Source organism: Arvicola amphibius, chromosome 6 (assembly GCF_903992535.2).
Source record: "Arvicola amphibius chromosome 6, mArvAmp1.2, whole genome shotgun sequence".
Taxonomy (NCBI): domain Eukaryota; kingdom Metazoa; phylum Chordata; class Mammalia; order Rodentia; family Cricetidae; genus Arvicola; species Arvicola amphibius.
In genome coordinates, this window is record NC_052052.2 from 137,847,428 (window position 1) to 137,867,606 (window position 20,179).

Consider the following 20,179-nt stretch of genomic DNA (forward strand, 5'->3'; position numbering starts at 1 on the left):
GTGAGCTCCAGCAGCCTGTGTTAAAGTGGTATTTTTTTAAGAAAATAATTACAATGTAAATGAGTCTTCAACAAATAGTAAGGAACATTTTGGAATTGAATGGCTAGGTATCAGAGCTTTGCTTCCTGATACATTTAAGATCATTACCTAAGTTTAACCATAGCTATTCAATCTACGAACCTAGAAATATCATTCTTTCTGATGCTAATGAAGGTCCTACGGCACAAATTTATTAAAGGTATACGTTTGCATGGGATAATAATTGGGTCGATAATATTAAATTCATAGGCTCATTATTTAATTGCAAGGGCAGATTATGAATACAGCTTCGAAAATGTATTTTAATGAAAAACACTACATCCTGACCTAATCATATCAACCTTATGCTATCTAATTAAGGATGCAAAAAAGTCATTAGAGTTGCTAAATATTAGTTCCAGCTCCATCAGGCTGCAAGCTGCCCCTTCATGAATATATATACTTTTTATTCCATGATAAATAGTTAATGAGGTAAAAATGACAAAATTTGCATGTAGGCAAATTAGTTTAATAGAATGATTTCTTTTCTGACGACTGAAAGTGACCTTTCCTTATCAAAAAAAAAAAAAGATGGCTAAAACACTTTGAAATTACCATCTTGGCCGTCACTGCACAAATGAAAAATTATATGAATGAAATTGCAAAAATTGTAAAAATTCAACAATGTTAAGTTCTCATCATAGTGTCAATGTGCTCTATGCTTTTGCGCTTATCAATTTAATAAAAGGAAATTAAGCATATTTTAAAGTGTCCATTTATGGTGTAATTTTTCCAGCACATAAAAAGGAGACTTGTAGTCTTAATGGCACATGACAAAGCTGCAGATCAAATTAGAGAGCACAAGAATCCTAGGCAGCAGTGAGACGGCTCTGTGGATAAAGGCGCTTGCCATTGAGCCTGAAACCCTGAGTCCCCTCACGGCCCACACAGTGGACTGAGAGAAATAATTAACTCCTGTTATGTTGCCAGTTAAGCTCTTACCTCTACATGCAAGCTGTGGCATGCATATGCATGCACACACTAAGTAAGTTAAGTGAATAAATAAATGCCAAAAGGAATCCTAGTTTATACATTTGAAATATTTTATATTAAAATACCTCTTCAACACTTAATTTGGTATTTTAGACTATAGAGAATTGTTCTCAACTAAACTGGCATTGTATCTTGAGATTAGCATGTCAGTTGTTCCACGGGGCAGGCTTGGTTCCTCGCTGAAACAGACTAAATAAGCAAACACAAGACAATGTCAGAAGGACAACATGAAAAGTGGATTGTAAAGTTTCACAACACAAGTATCCGGGGACCAAGAGACATAACAATAGGTCAAAGGTAAGTCTGTGGATTTATTTTAAAATGATTTAGAGTTTATTTTGTTATTTTCAGTTATGTGTTTGTGTATGCCTCGGTGGGTACTTGATGTGAGCGCAGGTGCCTTCAATAGCAGAGCTGTCGGATGCCCCTGGAGTTGGAGTTACAAGAATTTGTGAGCCACCTGACATGGGTGTGGGGAATCACACTTGGGTCCCAGGAAGAACTTGACATCTCACTGATCCATCTCTCCTGGTCTAATTTTTTTTAATCTCTAAAAACTACATTTTATTCACATGTATGAATGCACGTATGCATGCATGTGTGTACACACATGTGCTACAGCATGCATGTGTAGGTCAGAGAACAGCTTGTGGGAGTCAGGTCTCTGCTTTCACCATACGGGTACCAGGGATCAAACACAGGTCATTAGACTTGGCAGCAAGCACCTTTATTCACTGAGCTATCTCTTCAGAGTTTCCGTGTATTCTTTTTTTTTTTTTTTTTTTTTTTTTTGGTTTTTCGAGACAGGGTTTCTCTGCAGCTTTAGAGCCTGTCCTGGAGCTAGCTCTTGTAGACCAGGCTGGTCTCGAACTCACAGAGATCCGCCTGCCTCTGCCTCCCGAGTGCTGGGATTAAAGGCGTGCGCCACCACCGCCCGGCCGTGTATTCTTAATAAACATAATGTTCTCAACATAGAGTAACAGGTATTGTATGGGATTTCAAACGATTTATGAAATATGTTCACAGTTCTTACCTCTGATGGAGGATGAGTCAATCAATATGTGGTATAAAAGGAATAATAGATATTTATGTAGCTATATGGCCCAACTGCATCTAAGTCAAAATCTACTTTACCATACCATCATTTTGGTTAAATTGTTTACTTTAATTACATTCAGTCTACTTGGGTTTTTTTCTCTGCTCTATTTGAATGTGAATACGAAAATTACTGACACTCAAAGTGTCAGAATTGAAGCATGAGTCCTATCTTCCCCTTTGCTAAACAGAACCAATAAATATCCCAATAATTATGTTCTCCTCTGCCTTTTTTTTTTTTTTAACTTACTGCTGTTCATTTTGGAACATCGTGGTACTCAACTTTGGATAGCTTCCAAGTTTCTAAACTTCCATGTTGTGAAACTTAATAATGAAATAAAGTACTCTTTATATATACCCTAGGCACTATGAAATTATCGCAGAGAGGAAATGCTCTTGCATAATTAATTTCAACTCTGCTGGACCTTTACACGTGTTTTATAAGTCCATGAGAACCCAGAATGAATACACAGGAGAATTCAATTTGTTTTGCTTCGGCTCAACGACAGCAATCTGGGAAAAGTCAGCTCCACTACAAGTTTAACTACAAAACAGAAGTGAAGACACACCGAGTGAAGTAAAATCACCTGCTGTTTCTTAAGCGAATGTTTAAATGTGAAGTAGGGTAGCAGGATAAAGTTTATTATATATGACCATTCCATGCCATGGGCAAACTAAGTATGTCCAACTCTCCGACCACCGTGAGATGAATGAAAACTGCACACCATAGAATCATGCGTTTGAACACTTGGGCCCCAGGTGGTGGTGCTGTTTGGTGGTTATGGAACCTGTAGGAGGTGGAGGCCTGCTGGGGGAAGTGCGGCACTAGGTGTGGGCATTGAGGGCTTAGAGTTTATAGGCCTTCCCCGCTTTCAGTTCACTCTCAGCTTTCTGTGTAAGACTGAGATGTGATCACTCAGATTACTGTTCCCGCCCCAGTGTCTGTTCAATGTCGTGGACACTTAGCCTTCTGGAAACATAAGCCAAAATAAACACTTGCATTTCCTTAGGACATGATATTTATCACACACAAAAAAACCCCAAAAACCCTTTAACTAATATGCCAATGGTTCCTGCATATATCAAAGTTTATCTGGTAAAAAATGTAGCAAAGGACGCAAGTGATATAAAAAGATGGAGAAACCACTCTAAGAAACCACTCTAATTCTACATGGAGATCTTAGTTTCAAAGAAAGGATCCGAGAGCATCCTCAGGTTGTCAGAAACACTGGAGAGTCAGGTAAGACAGGAAGTCTTGACCAAAAGGAAACAGTTCTATCTGCATCGAATCTGCAAAGAAGACCCTTGGATTAAGCCTTGTCAAAGCAGAGAACGATCCCTGCCCATTGCTCATTGCTGCAAGGGGTGAAACAGCTGGGGTGATGGAGAGCTCACCCTGGCGGTGAAGACAGAGGAGAGCTAGTGAGCTGACTAACCCTGCACCTACCCAGGTCCAGGACCAGGGTTGTGAGTGGGCCCACCCCAACATGCACCCCATCTATGATCTTGGAGCATGTACAGGAACCAATCCTGCAGGCCCAAAGCTGCAAGAGATCCATGACACAGGAGAACAACAGGATATCCAACATGAGTCCCAGTGAGAGCCCAATAATGAAGCAAAATCCAGAGGCCTCGAACCAGAACAATGACTCTTTGCAATGTACACTTGCACATAAAGATATTTTGAGTGATGTAACCCAGACACAGAAAGACAGTTATCACATGTACTCACTCATAGGGGGTTTTTAAACATAAAGCAAAGAAAGCCAGCCTACAAACCACAATCCCAGAGAACCTAGACAACAGTGGAGACACTAAGAGAGACTTAAATAGATCTAATCTATATTGGAAGTAGAAAAAAATAGATCTCCTGAGTAAATTGGGAGCATGGGGACCTTGGAAAAGGATTGAAGGGGAGGGGAGAGGCAGGGAGGGAAGCAGAGAAAAATGTAGAGATCAATAAAAATCAATAAAAAAGAGTTTTAAAATATATGAATAAAAGGATTTACGGCATGACTATGTCACACTACAGCTTCCATGATGAGGGTTGTCCTTTTTTTTTCTCTTAAAATTCATTTTATGGAGGGGTGGGGTCAGGGAAGGTTGCAGGTTCAAAAGGCAGATATAAAGGGACAAGAAATGAATGACATTGAGATGCATGAAGTAAAATAGCAAAGAATAGATAAAAAGAACGTTTAATTTAAAAAAAGACCTGGAGAGAGACTCATCATATCCCTTTAAACAGGAGTGTACATGACCTTAAACATGCATAGAAGGTTTATAAAAGTATTTATATTTTTATGAATTAATCATGTTGTTTAAAAAGGTGTGCTTATGGGGAAGAGGCGAGAGGAATAAAAATGCAGGAGATGTGACTCAAAAAGTAGGTGAGAAGCAGCCAATGGGAAGAAAGGCAGGATGACATTTACACGTTAGAAAAGTCATCGTAACCAGAGCAGAGAAGGGATTCACAGTGTGAAAATGGGGCAACAGCAGGGTGAAATTACAAACAGGCACTGCAGTTCTCCAGGTCCTACAGCTCCGTCACAGTGGGTACTGAGGTCCTGTGTCTCTGTTGCAAAGGAAAATAGATTAAAGAAGAAATCTCAGCAAGTTCAATAGGATTTGATCAGATAAAAGTCAACAAGGTAAAAGCAGATTTGGAAAAACTCTGGCCCTTTGCAGTTCAGGATAGATGGAAATATTACATACAGACACCATAGGAGTATAATTCCTTTGGGGTGCTGACACAGGTGGAGGGCACGTTAAATTAAACATGTCTGAAATTGAGTCGAGCTGAACCACAGGAGTTAGTTTCTCTTTGGGCTGTCCATCTGAAAATATCAAAATAAACTACTGGGCTATATATCTGGGGACTCAAAATGGAGATGTGGCCAAATGTGTATATTTGAGAACCTTAATAGGGCAGGCAACACTTTGAAAGGAGTTCATCAAAGGACCATGTAGAGTAAGAAGCAAGGAAAACAGGTAAACAAACTCTGATAACATGGAGATAGATGAGGCCAATGAAACAAATGCCCAGTGCTGCTAACAGATTAAAAAAATATATTGTCTGTAGAGACAAGAAGAGACTCTAGGGTCCCTCTCTCAAAGGCATCAAAGAGTACAGGAGGACGGATCATTTCCTTCCTCTTGCCTTCACAAAGCTCTACTGAAGCCAGTCCCTCATGAACAAAGGCCCTATCCCCATCTTCCTTTGTGAACCTCACAGCTATTGTATAGATTTTCCACACACACACAAACACACACACACACACACACACGCGCGCACACACACACATCTACCGTGTAGTGTGTCTGTGTGTGCGGTGTGCGTGTATGTGTGTGTCTGTACATAAAAAGAATAACTTCTAAACTAAGAACCACCCCACTTTGACAAACAGAAAAGAAAATAAAATCAAACACACAAAATCCATAACGTTGTGTCAAACAAGACAGTGAGCCATTTACAGACTAGCAGGAGGAAAGGCAGAGCTTTCTGATATGGGGACAGAGGGATTTCTTTAGCAGAATCGGGTCCACTTCACACCAACTCACCTTCCTTCTCTCTCCATTGAGCCCTCTCCACTGTTCAGACTTTTTCACGATGTGGCTCAGCTCCTGGTTGGAAATTTCCAAATCGTACGGTATAAAAAACTTGGCTTCCTCACTGTGGATTCTCTGAAATGCATCTAATACCCAAGAGTCGTTGTGCAACCTAAACAAAATAGGATTTCTTGTCTGGGTTTACATTTTTAAATATTTTTTTCTTCCAAAGAATTGAACATGTAGTGGTTTTCTTATCATCGCCTATTTATTCAGCCTATTTGTTGCATTTTTCAGAAATTATTTGTTGATTACATTTCCAGAAATTATTTTGAAAAAAAAAATCTCTTCAGCCACACATTCTAACTCAAAACAATGCAATCTTGGTATTTTTGCTATTACTTCCTATAAACCTACTGACTAACACGTGATGCAGAAAATTTAAAAAAATAGCCATTTATTGTGATTGAACATCCAAATTAGGGAAATATTAGGAATTTCCCTAAAGAAAATTGAATTCGGATTCACCCTTCTTCCATCATATTTTACAATACTGCTTCCACTCCATCCCACCCCCACCCTCCTCATGTCCAATAAATTCCTCGACACTGTTAGGTACCATCTACAGTTTGGGACATTATTTGGGACATTAACTAAGTCACTATTTTAGAACATCTTTCATTAAATATCCCAAACAACAGAGAAAAGTAAATGTGCACACTAGCCTTAATCTGCTTGCATTTATTTTATGTTTTCCTTTTCAGAACTCAGAGTAAAATTGAAGCTCTGAATGAATAGCCTGTCTGTTTTTTGCCTTTGTGTAGTTTGAGCTCTGCTCACATACCCAGAACTGGTTTCAACAGAGGTGTGTTAGTTACCCCCAGGCTATACCAGGCTCCCTCCTAGATCAGTGTCAATATGCTAGCCCAGGAGAAGCTTGAAAAATAACTGTAGTCTCTATTGGACATTCAAGCTTTTTGGCCAGCTGTCCTCTGCTTTTGGACCACTCGTAGATTTCTGAGATGGCCTCCATCTGCTACAAAAATGAGCTTCTGACTGTAGGGTGCATAATGGGTTCACCTACACCCCGGTGCTTAAGGCTCAGGGAACATTATGGAAGAAGAGGACATAAAATTTGGAAGAGCCAGAGAACGAAGGTGTCTGCTACAATATAGTGTCTTCTATATGTGTCAGGTAAGCTAAACCCATGATATCGCATCAGTATGGCTGCCTAAATAAGATCAGCAAAATGACAACAGTGTTGATATACCAGTGTGGGTAGGTGATGTCTCATAAAGCTCATCTCCTAAATGAAGAGTTATATACAGGTCATTAAGGGCTGATGAGAGAGAGAGAGAGAGAGAGAGAGAGAGAGAGAGAGAGAGAGAGAGAGAGAGAGAATTGGTCTCTTTCAGAGATGAGCCCCTTAGTTCATCCAACCCCAAGTAATCAGTCCTAAACACGTGCACATATGAGCATCTCTCTCTCTAGAAAGAGTGATAAAATGTGTGTGTGTGTGTGTGTGTATAGTGTGTATAAATGAATGCATACACATGTATGTAGTAATTATAATGAAGAGGCAATGAATTTGAGGGTGTGCTCAGAAATAATTGGAGGGGAGGAATGGGGTAAAATGATATCAACATAATACTCATGTATGAAATTATCAAGAGAAATATACATAGCCAAAGTACAGAAATGCCTTTTGAACATCCAATTGGAGAATTAGAAACATTTTACTTCAGTGGTCAGATAAATAAATAAATACATAAATAAAGGTCAAAGAATACCAGTTTATGCATATGAAAATTTTCTACCTTAATTTGGCATTTTGGACTATAGATAATTGTTCTCAATTAAGCATCCCGAGATTAGCATGTCATTTGTTCAACAGGGCAGACTTACTTCCTTGCTGATATAGACTAAACAAGCAAAAATAAGAAAAATAGAATTCAAAAGAAGAACTAAGTCCCAAGTTTCTTTTATTCCATCATGTTGACTCATGTTATAGCACATATTTCCCTGTGTGGGTGGTGCACACACCTTTAATCCCAGCATTCAGGAGGCAGAAGCAGGCAGATCTCTGTGGGTTCAAGGTCAGCCTAGTCTACAAAACAAGTTTAAGGGCAGCTAGGCTTTACAGTGAGACCCTGTTCAAACAAACAAACACATGCAACTCACCATGTCGTTTAACTACCTCTAGCTTGCTTCTTTATAATATAGTAGCATTGATTTTTTAACTTAAAATCTTAATAAAATCTAAGACTCTCTTGTAATTTTCAGTGACCTTGAATTCATCACAGGGCTGGTTATGTAGCCTGTGAGACCCTATAGGAATCGAACCCATGATTTTGCATATGTATCACGGCCTGCATCTCCAGCCAGCCTGACTCCATCTTGGAATGCTTCCACTGTTGTGCTCGGCTTTGAGATTCTGGTCCAGCTTTCTGAATGATTGGTTGGCTTATTAAATGAGAACTACTCTTGACCATCCTCTTCTGCTTGTTCAATGTAAGGTACATCTTTCTGTTTCCGTGGTGACTTAATGCAGTTAAATTATCGTCAACTCACTGTTGTAAACAGTTGCTATATGAAGATTTGTAAGTGCAGGATTATCAACAATGCAATTAACTTTGAATTAATTAGGAATCACAGTCCTGTTTCTGCTGGCTTCTGTTCCCTTTGCCCAGAAAATGTCTGTCTTCTTTTTATTTCTCTTTTATTCTGTGTGAAAGAGTAATTATGTAAACATCAAAGCTTGGATCTGCAGGACAGTTAACAAATGTTTTGACAGAGAACAAAATGGCACATTGGAATATGGAAAGCTGTGCAAAGATTAATTGCATTTTAGTCGTATTTAATTTTTTTCTTGCCATTTTGGGTGGCATTTCCAATGTAAAGTTCCATGATGTGTTGTTAATGAGTCAATTTACAAACCTTTATTAGTTTTCAACACATTTACAGCTCTATAAAGCCAGTTTACAGAAACAAGGAAAAGACACTTTGTGATTGTATATGTAAATAAAAATAAATAAATAGAAAACTCATGGTTATATAATTTTTGGTGATCTAATTAGTTGTGCAATACAGCACATATCCAAACATGACTTTATTCTTTGGCATACAAGGTTATTTTATCCTTTGATGTGTGTTTCTGAGTCTCCAATTTTCAGGTTCTCCTCAGAAAGCTAATGATCCTGACAGTAAGCAAGGTGAATTTCCAAAAGAAATAAAAACAATGTAAAATAATTCTAATGTTATTTGAAAATTGACATTGGTTAACAAAAATGAAAAAACCTGTTCTGTATGCTCCATTTTAGATGTGCGTATTGACAGCCAAGTTGAGTTATGTCAAATGAAAGATACTGGCTCCCATTGGGCAAGAAATATGGAGAGCAAACACAACCATGGAAGTACTACCTAAAATACCCAAGAAAAGGATGTATATATAAAATTTTTGTAGTGTTTTTGTGATATGAGGTTTTTAAGAGGGAATTAATACTTTCTAACATTAAAAATATCACAGCATTATATGATGATCATTGCTAACATGGATTTCCTTTAACAATCTGACTCCTCAATATGCCTGAAATTTTTTTGTGTGTATTTTAAGTTATTTTCTTCAAAATGTAATTAAAAAGTGAACTCCCATCCACCTGTCTGCAAGGCCTGAGGCATTATTGTTTGGAGAAATAGGTCACACTCTCTGCCACAGGTGCTGATGATGGCCAAGGAAACCAAGTAATTTGCCAAGTCCTCTACCCTATGCCCTACATATGCAGCAATTCATGCCTGCTGAGTGGCAGAAGCTACTGTGTTTGTTCACATTGGAATGTGGGTCATTTCCAGGAACCTAATATGTGGCATTTCTTTCAAAGCTAAAAAGGACAAGTGTGAACAGCTACTAGACTATTTTAAGGGTTAAGAGAAAAGATGGAGCCTGCAACTTTAAACCGCTTGAAATGCAAATGTACATACATGTATATCTTACTCCAAAAAGTGTTGTCATTTTATATACAAAGCAGTCAATTCACGTGTGGTATGAGTGCTTCCTGATGCTGTTACATTAGAACACAATGCAGGGAGGGCTCTGAACAGATAGCATACAGCCAGTTGACTGAAATCCATTCTTATTTTTACTACATGCTAAAATGCATGTGATCTTCAGCAGGGCTGTCAAATACCTTACACGAGGAACAGAACATCCAAGAATTGATAGATACACAAAGATAGGTTCAGCTCGATCTCTAGAAACCATTGAGTACTCACAACTGTGCTTAATAGTAAATGGAATTCATCTGGGTCTGGTTTGGAATCATAAATAGAAGAAAACAAAAATGCTCAGAAAGAATAAAGAAAAACGAAAAGGGAAACAGAATTTCAGAGAAAGAAAAAATAATTCGGAAAATAAAAAGATACCCACAGTGGAAAGAATTCAAAATGCCTTTCCCCTGTCCAGTGCCTTTCAAGAGAGACAGCCATCTAGGTATCTAAACACTGGGTCAACATTTTCACACCTGTGTGATCTCACACTATCAGAGAAAAATCATCTTCATCATTCGCTCTATAGCTTTTTTTACTCAGTTAACACACATGGTTTTCATGTTTCATTATGGTGGATGGATGCACAGTCAACAGAGATGGCGCAAGGCCAAAATTCCAGGCTTGAGGCAGGTACAGGGCCAGAGAGCCCTGGAATTGTCACATCATGATGTAGGCAAGACAGAGACTGGCTGAGAGAGTACATACTCTAAGATGAAGAGGACTAACATTTGAGGGTGTGTATATTTCATATTTACTACATCTGCTCAACTACTAGTGGACATTTGGGCTTCTTGTAACTCTTTGGCTAATGGTGAATAATGCAAACCAGAATGTGAGCATGCATTTCTTAGCTATCCAGCTTCTATTATATATATATAATATATGTGTATATATATATATATGCAGAAATAGGATGATAGGCCATATGGAAATTTGCTGTAGGAGAATGCTCTTGTATACTGTAAAGATTAGTTACTTGTATTGATTTAATAAAACACTGATTGGCCAGTAGCAGGCAGGAAGTATAGGTGGGGCCACCAGATTAGAAGAATTCTGGGAAGAGGAAAGGCAGAGACACAGTCTCAAGTCAGACATAGAGAAAGCAAGATGACAATGCCTCACTGAGAAAGTTACCAAGCCACATGGCTAAACATAGATAAGAATTATGGGTTAATTAAGTTGTAAGAGCTAGTTAGTTATAAGCCTGAGCAATACGATAAAGAGTTTATAATTAATGTAAGCTTCTGTGTGTTTATTTGGGACTAACCTGCTGTGGGACCAGGTAGAACAGAAACTTATATCTAGACAGAAATTTGTTTCAATTATTTTAGGACTCTACACCCACACTTTTATATAAGAACAGCATTGTTTTGTGTTCCTTCCTATAATGCACCAATAGTTTTAACTTTTTCACACATTTTCAATACTTTTTCTTTCTATGCTTTTGTTAGTAACAGTTCTTTGATGTATGATGCCATTACTCATAGGGTTTTGAACTTCATTTTCCTATTAATTAGTGATTCTATGCATCAGCTCTTGCTTATTGGCCATTTTCATGTATTCTTTGACAAAGTTCTCTTCAAGTCTTTTGAGGAATTTGTATAGTGTTATTTATCTTCTCATTGTGCCATTTCATATATTTCTTATGTAACCAGGATAATTATATAAAAAGACTTTGGTTATTTTCCCTATTCTCTATTGTTTACACTCTATTGTTCTCTAAGATAAATACAAATGTCCAAGTTTTATGCACTACAATTTGCTCTCTTTATATTTTATTAGCTGTGCTTCTGTTGCCATACTTGGGAGTTCACTGCCAAGAACAATGTCTTGCAGTGTGACAGCCATATCATCTCCATAGGCCAACTCAAAGGGAATGTGATCTTTAAAAAAATCTGTTCTAGGGAATTCTGAGAATGTGATGAGACCTGGCAATGTATTGGCTAGATTTAGGATTCCATTCTTTCTAAGGGCCAGTCTGGAATGATCAGTTCTGTTAGTATTAGCCCACACTGACAGACACTCCTCTGAGGACACTGATGTAGGTCTGCCATTATGTAGGCAGACCTGATTTAAGATCTGTTCCAGGGAAACTCACTCTGTAAAAGCAACCAGAACAGTGGCAGTACTTCCTCTAATTCAACCCACTTTTGAAACTTCACCCACCAGGAGAGCATAGTGCTGGTGTCATGGCCAATGAGAAGGACAAAGAAGCCTGCTGATGCTCAAGTGTCAGACCCACGCCATGCAGCACAGTTCCCTAGCAAGTGTGACCAGTGTCAGCATCACCAGGAAATTATCTGAAGTGTTTAGCATGTGAGCATGGCTCATATTAACCCACTTAACAGATCATTAGTGGAAAACATCGCTTGGGCAGGGAGGCAGAGCAGAGGGCTCCGATTGTCGAATTGAGACTTACAAATACCAAGTGAGAGAGCTGTCAAGGGGTGAGTTAGTGAGCGTTCTGCCTCTTGGTTAGTTACCATTTGCCTTGTTAGAGAGTTGTCAGGCAGGGATTTAGTGAACATTCTGCCTTGTGGTTAGCTACTGTTTGCCTTGGTTGTCTGCATTTTTTAACATGTATTAACTAAGTCACCTTTGCATTGCCCTTGCTGTAAACATATTGTGCTGTATTTTCTTTTAAATTGACAGTTATGTTCAGTGTGAAAGGAAAGATGGATCTTCATCCTATAAGAAAATATGCTCATTTATTTATGAATTTTTAATTTCAACATAATTTTTTTTTTATTCCAGACACTTGTGTTTCAGCACAGAGCAGAGAAGAATAAAACACCTTTCCCTTCCTCTTCAGTTCACAGATCTTATGATTTCATTTTGTTGTCTGTCACATTTTTACCTGACTAGTGACAGGACATCATTAACTACACGACACAGTCAAATTCAAACACACGGTTTATCTGGTGCACAATTCCCACTCCCCTTGGTTCTTTCCAGGAAATAGGGATACTACTTCTGTGGTACGCTTCTTTCCATTTCATGGCTGAAATTTTTTAGGAAGCATTTTAAGAGAAGGAGGAAGGAGGAGGAAAAGAGAAGAAGAGGAGAGGAGTAAAAGGCAGAAGAAGAGAGAAGAAGAAGAAGAAGAAGAAGAAGAAGAGAGAAGAAGAAGACAGAAGAAGAAGAAAGAGGAAGAAAAGAAGAGTAGGATAAGGAGGAGGAGGAGTAGTAGGTCGGGCCTGAGTCCTTCTTTAGGGGAGTACGTCCCGGAAAGATCCCGCCTCTCTCGAGAAGAAGAAGAAAGAAGAATGAAGAAGAGAAGAAAAGAATAAAATCCTGAAAGAAGCAAGATGAGGCCCTGGTGCTTGGCATTGATCCTATCAGAGGCAGATGATTCTGTGAGAGTTGTTTTCAGGAAGTTCCTCAAGTCAATGACTCCAAACCCCCTCAAGCCAGAGAGCAGACTACATCAGTCTTTGCCAGTCTTCATCCTGATAGACACAGCTTCCTGATACCCATCAGCCAAATTCATATGCACTGTATCATCTATGTGTGGTATGAAAGGGCAAATACTAGCCAATTATTTTAGTTTCTTCTCTCTCAAGGGGCATTAGAAGCAGGTTAATTTACCAGAAGTCTCTTCAGCAAGAGACAAATTTACTTGATGGAGGAGAGTTATCTGTCTATGTTACTTTCATTGGTTAATTAATAAAGAAAACTGCCTTGGCCCTTTAAGAGACAGAAAATTAGGTAGGCGGAGTAGACAGAACAGAATTGTGGGAAAAGGGGTAGCAGGCAGTGGGGAGATGTTTCAGGCAGTTGCCATAGTGAGTCTCCATGCTTCTCCTCTCCTAGATGGACGCAGGTTAAGATCTCTCCTGGTAAGCCACACCTCGTGGTGCTACACAGATTACTAAATATGGGTTAAAGGAAGATGTGAGAATTAGCCAATAAGAGGCTGAAACTATGGGCCAGGCAGTGTTTTAAAAGAATACAGTTTCTGTGTAATTATTTCGGGTGTAAAGCTAGCCGGCAGGAAAGCAGCCCGCAGCTCCCCACTACATTTACTAATTAACCATTTAATCTTTTTTTTCCAGTCTATTTATTTTTTATTAAAAATTGCCATCTCCTCCCCTCCTCCTCCCCCTTCCCTCCCCTCCCCTCCACCCACACCCCCACTCCCTCCCTCTTGAGGCCAAACAGCCATCAGGGTTCTCTACACTATGTTGAGTCCAAGGTCCTCCCAACTCCCCCCAGGTCCAGGAAGGTGAGCAACCGAACTGACAAGGCTCACACAGAGGAGCCAAGGACAATGGCGATAGGCTTGGTCTCTACGACATTAACCATTTAACCTTAACCAACTTTTAGACTTCAGCTGTTCTAGTGATGATGTTGATGAAAGTTTTATTTGTTCTTGATATTTCCTCCTTTGTTTTTGAAGTAGTATCACTGACTTTGAACTTGCAGCCTAACCTCACCCAAACTTGTAGTGAGGTCCCTCCTTCAGCCTTTCAAATTCTTAGGCTGCAAATACACACACACACCATGGCACCCAGCTCTTACAGTGTTGTAATAAAAGAAAAAAAGCCAGATGGAGGGATATTCAGTTCATAGCTCTCCAGTTTCTTCTAGCTATTCATGAAAATGGGAGAAAAGACTCCTGCTGATGATAAGACAGAAAGGCAGCCAGCACCTAGATGGACATGTTACCCATACCAGAAGGCTAAGGGGTCTAACAAGCAGAGACCTAAGTCAGTAAAGTATATGTTCCCACAGCAATGGGCAATTCTGATGACATTCAGAACTGAATGTGGTGCTTCTCTACCTTCCTGACGTTATGATCCTTTAATATGGTTCCTCATGTTGCAGTGACCCTCAACCATAAACCTGTTTTGTTATTACTTCATAATTGTAGTTTTACTCTGCTATGAATCATAATGTAAAGATATGATATGTAGGAGACGGGTATGCAAACCCCAAAGAGTTGTGACCCACAAGTTGAGAACGGCTGACTTGGACGAATGCTATAGAACCCAAATACCAGAGATGTGTTTATTCCTGTGCAAGCATGTTTTCCTATACACAGTCTTGGTAAATCAGGGTAGGAAATGATTAAGAGCCAGGCAATACTTTTAGGATTATATTACCTACAGAAACATTAGAATTTTTCATAAAGGTAATAAATAATACTTTTGCTTTAATAAAAGAACACTATAAGAAAGATTGATTTATAAGGGAAGAAAAAAAATCTTTGTTTATCTCATATATCTACCCCAGACAGTGAATAGGTTTGTGATATTTTCAACAAAACTGGCCCTTCAATTATTTTGATCTAAATTAATTTTCCTAAGCAGCAGCTAAAACTTATAAGGCTGTTTGGACCCGTTAAATCAACAGTGAAGAAGATGTAAGCTCACTCCCAAATTAATTAACTTGATTACCAGTGTTTTAAATTTGTGTACACCTTCCAGGAATCTAAACGCTTAAATGAATCTAACTTACATTTAAATCGTGAGAGCTCATTCTCTGTATAATATTAACGAACATGTAAGTGGCCTGCAGATCTTTGATATTATTCATAGAAAGGTTTTACAATTAAATTATGCAAACAATGTCTGCTGAGATCTTGCTTGCTGCAAAGCTAAATACTATGAGATAGGGACTGACTCCAAAAGTTTAATAAGAAGATAAATTGTATAAAAGAGGCTGCAGAAAGGGGTAGCCCATTCTGTAGTACACTGAAAAAAGAAAAGTATGGATTTAAATTACTTTATGAATCCAACAATATAGAATGGCAAAATAACTAATATTTTATATTGCATAAAATTAATAGGCCAGGAAAATAAAAAGATACTCTGTTTAGCCACCAACACTATCTACACAAAATGAAGTATGCATGGTTTACAATTAGGGATTTAATTAAAAATATCAAACTGCATAGGAGAGAAGAAAAGAATTGTAAATTTTTATATGAGTTATTATTTTTAATTTTTGAGTTACTTAAGTCATAAAATGAGTGATAAAAATGCTTTGCTGGTGGTGAACTTTAAATATCTTACTATTTTGTTTTACTTTATTCTTTTTAGACAGCGACTTGCTTTTTCTTTCAGGCTAACCCAGTTCTGTATAACTGAAGCTGGCTTTGAACTAACAGAAATAACTCTTGCCCCATTCTCTTGAATACTGGACTAAGAGGCACGCACCATCACTCTCTGCTAAATATTTTTATTTCAAAAGTCACATACAAATTATAAGGCAATTAGGAATTGAAGAAATTATCTGCTGAAACTATAACCAAGGGTTATCACTGTTACTATATGCGGGACTCATAACCGCGTAAGCAAAAGGAGTTGAATGACACAGAGAGAAAGGCAAGTGGGACTTTAAAAAAAAAAGTGCAATTCACAAAAATACAAGAAAAAGATGAATGGGTAATAAGCATATCAAAATTGTTTAGTAAGTATAGGAAGGCACATTTAGAAAAACAACAGGATTCTGGTATGTCTATTAAAGTTATGAGCACATGCAATGATTGGCCTTTCCTGTGTTTCTTCACTGGCTGCAGAATCATACACCCAAGAAAATTCCCTAGTTGACAATTCCACCATAGTTATCAAATGTCTTCGGTACATCCTATCTCATCAACCAGTGTGTATGGGTTTCCAGGATTCTACTCAAAGAATAATTAAAATGTGGGTAAGGCCCCGTCCATCAGAATTATTTATAAGATGCAGAAAAAATGTAAAGCAATCAACTTACCAACAGTAAAATATATTTAAATACTTTATACTTCTTATACAGCATGCTTTATAAAATTGTATAGGCATTAAATGTTTGAGAATAATTTAAGCAATGTAAAAATGTTTATCATACTTTGAGGTGGAAATCAGCATCTGAACTGTCCTCGTGGTACACAATTACATGTTTACAAAATTCAACACATAGGACATAAAAAATGGAAGTAAATATTCCAAAATTTAACAATGCTTTCTTTATCTATCAAATTATTATGGTCTTTTAATTTACCTTCTTATTCTTTTTAACACTTTGTAGTTTTGTCTATATAACAGTATTCCTTTAATAGGGAGATAACATTAAAAACAAAAATGCTTGTTTTATTAAAAAAATCAAGCCCGGATAATTATGCTTATTCTTAAGGGTCTAGCACAGAATCAAAATTTTCGTTCAGACACACTCTCCTCATAACCACAAGGAGTGGAAATTCTTTTGCCACTGAAAACCTTCAGTGCCTAGTAATTCAGACTCTTGGAGCAGCAAGAGTCAGACACCAAATCTCATCAGGATCCAGTCCCAATGGACTTCCAATGCCCAGAGCTAAATCAAATTCTCTGTCAGCAGCTGCTATCGGTGACCCTGTCTCCTCTGCGTTCCTACAGTCCTGCATGCTAACAATACTATGTTGAGAGCTCTACACCAAAAACCCAGAAAGACAAGATGATTGCCAGTGTATATTAACTAGATGCCAACCCTGTCAGTCAATCTGCACAAATCTTCTTTGGCACTTTTCACTAAGATAAGAACTTACGATTTCTCCTTCTCTTTACAAAATTTATGTCAGGAGCAAAACAACAACCAAACCTCCCAATTTACTCATCACATGTATCCGTTGTAGGCAGTGCTTCCTTCAGAAAACTGGTTTACTCAGCCTCATGCCATGGCAGAGGAAGATATTTTGAAGTGGTGTGAGGAGAGATTGTTCAGCTGATGGATTGGGTTGACTTATTTACTCTAAACCATTAGCTTTGAAATATAAGTAAAGTCCTATTTGGAATTTCTGATCAGATTCAGGTCTAACACACTAGGTTAGGCATAGAGGCCAATAGAGAGTAGGGTTATGAAAATGCACCAAGGTTCATTAAGATGTGTTCTTTCACGTTAATTATCAGCGAGGTGTGCGTATCCCATCCAACTGGTCCTTTCTCCTTATCAGTTTCCTTCTGTCATGGATCTTCCCTCTCGGTATTTGTGCTTTATGTAACAAAGCAAATTCTACATATTTGTTGTATAAATTCTGGGCTGACTCTTTACACTTCATGAGTCATCTAGATAATTAAAATGTTGATGTCAGTTTTAACTGAGAAGAGAGTCACTGAGAGAGGAGGAAATGATATGTAACATTATCTTGTAACTTTTAAAATCACAAACAGAAAAATTGCTTGACCTGCTCTTTTATTTCCTTAACTTTTTGAAAACTGTGCTCATTTTAAATAAGGCAGTGATTATTCATGTGGCTCCTCTTATAAAATCATGCTAGTGGGTTATATTTTACCTTGTTATATGCGAAGAGCCCTCATTATCTAGCAAGTGAACAACATTGCTTGAGGCCACCTTACAAGTGGGTGCTCAAATGCAAACTGAATGGTTAGGGAAGACTTCTTCCTTTTCCCAGGAAAGAACGTGCCCTAAAAAGATGACATGCAGCACTTATGACATCTCAACATACAAACCAGCCCTGGGTCACAACAACCCAATTCTCCCTGAAGAATTAGGCCTTCTACTCGAGCTATGTTAGGGACATAAGGGCCGCATCTGAAGATGATCGGTCCACTGGAAGAAAACCTAAGCAGTGACTTTATCCTCAAGCAACGAGTATCATATGAGACCCCTCTGTACCATCCTCCAACCCTCCAAGCATCAACAGTTCACCAGTACCTCCCCCTCCCTCCACATCATGAACCAACGCCTGTCTTCACAGTGCAAAGACGTCAACAACTGTGCCACACCTGTCTTCAGATACTTCAGACATCTGCTTTGCTTGGGTGTCCCCAACAATGCTCTTTCCTGTGCAGTTTTGGTGTCTACATAGAAATGGACTCAGACTTCATCCAGATACACAGGATCTCTTGTCGAACCATGTTTCATTTGTGTATAGCTTTGTAAGAAAACAAAAATGTAAGCAAAGATTGACTGTTTTCATTCTGTGTTGAGTGCATCTCCTGCAATGTAATGTACTTCTTTCCATGTACTGAAACGCAAGGGAAATTTAGAGTCAGGATTGATTTCTTTGTCCTTTACCCTCATGAGTTCCTGAAGGATATGTTCCCTTGGGAAGAAGAAAATATCTTAAGGTTGGTGTTGGGGAGAAGATGTAACCATTGCTGTTCTTGCAGAGAGTTCAGTTCCCAGCACCCACATTGGGCATCTTACAATGGCCTGTAACTCCAATTCCATGGGATCATACATATTCTTTTGGTGGCATCTACACACACACACACACACACACACACACACACACGGGACAAAAAATATTTTAAAACATATATATTAAAGTCAATCTAAATGGATTTTCAACTCATCTGTTAGCTCCCTTAAGCATTTATATTTATTAATAATCTATCGCTTGTGTATTACTATAGCCATCCCCCATCTGCTTGTCTAAAACCTGAAGTGAAATAGCACAAGCCTTCTCATCTTCTTCTCTCAACCCAGACCCCAAATTCTGTTCTGATCCTTGCCTATCTCTTAGGTGCACCTCTGCTTTCTATTCCATGGTCATTCACTTTGGTTAAGGTTTGGACATTCCTCGTTTAGATAATCACAGTGACTTTATAATGAGTTTTTCTTGCTTCCCATTGGACTCCTATTAAATCCAACCCCCTTTCCACAAGTGGAATGATCTTCCTAAAATGAAAGCCCTTCACTTCCTTCATTTTTCCAGAGAAGAATCAAATTCTGTAGTTTGGACAAAAAGAAAAAAGAAAAAGAAAAAAAAAGTCTCTAACCACACGATCGGCGACATTCCCAGCCTAAGCTCATCCAGTTCTGGCTATGTTGCAATATTTTGACTCTACAAACACGTTTAATAATTCCTCAAAACTGTGTGATCTTTACCTCTTTTTTTGCCTGAAATTATACATGCCTTTGTTGTTCTTCTGGTCCAATCATGTTAAAGTATCAGAGATTACCCCAGACTTCCACTGAAGTCTTTGGCTATTACACCAGTCATCTTCAGACTTGCTTGCTTTCTTGAACATACTACTCCAGAAATTATTATTTTGAGTTCTTACTTCATTTTTTATAAACCCTTGGTATGAATATTTAATGTAAGTTCTACCCTCACATGTGCATGATACATTATCATAAGTTATACACACATTGTTGTGTGATATATTTTCACAACTTAGTCATTTGAAATAATAAAGCTGTTAACTGGCAATTATTTGTTTTCCTTCCCATCAGTCCCGAATACCACCACTCTGATTCTCCGGCTTTGATTGTTTTAGGCACCTCCTCTCAGTAGAATTGTAAGGCATTTGTTTTTTTCTTGCTTTGTTTTTGTGATTGGCTTTTTTACTTAGCACAATGTCCTCAAGTCATATCCACATTAATGCACATTACAGTATTTTGTTCATTTTTGTGACTGCAATATTTTACTGTATATATTTATTTTTTCATCATCTGTTTCTCCACTAATTGAGATCGAGATGGTTTCCACATCTTAGCT

General features: G+C 38.2%; 1 protein-coding gene across 1 annotated transcript in view; it reads right to left on the minus strand.

Moving 5' to 3' along the window:
• Window positions 1–20,179, minus strand: part of LOC119817122 — a gene marked incomplete at its 5' end in the record, with an annotated part of 282,482 nt that overhangs the window by 56,010 nt on the left and 206,293 nt on the right. The window contains one exon of the mRNA XM_038334317.2: window positions 5,725–5,884. Within this exon, the coding sequence (XP_038190245.2) occupies window positions 5,725–5,884 (160 nt within the window). The remainder of the gene's footprint in view (window positions 1–5,724; window positions 5,885–20,179) is intronic.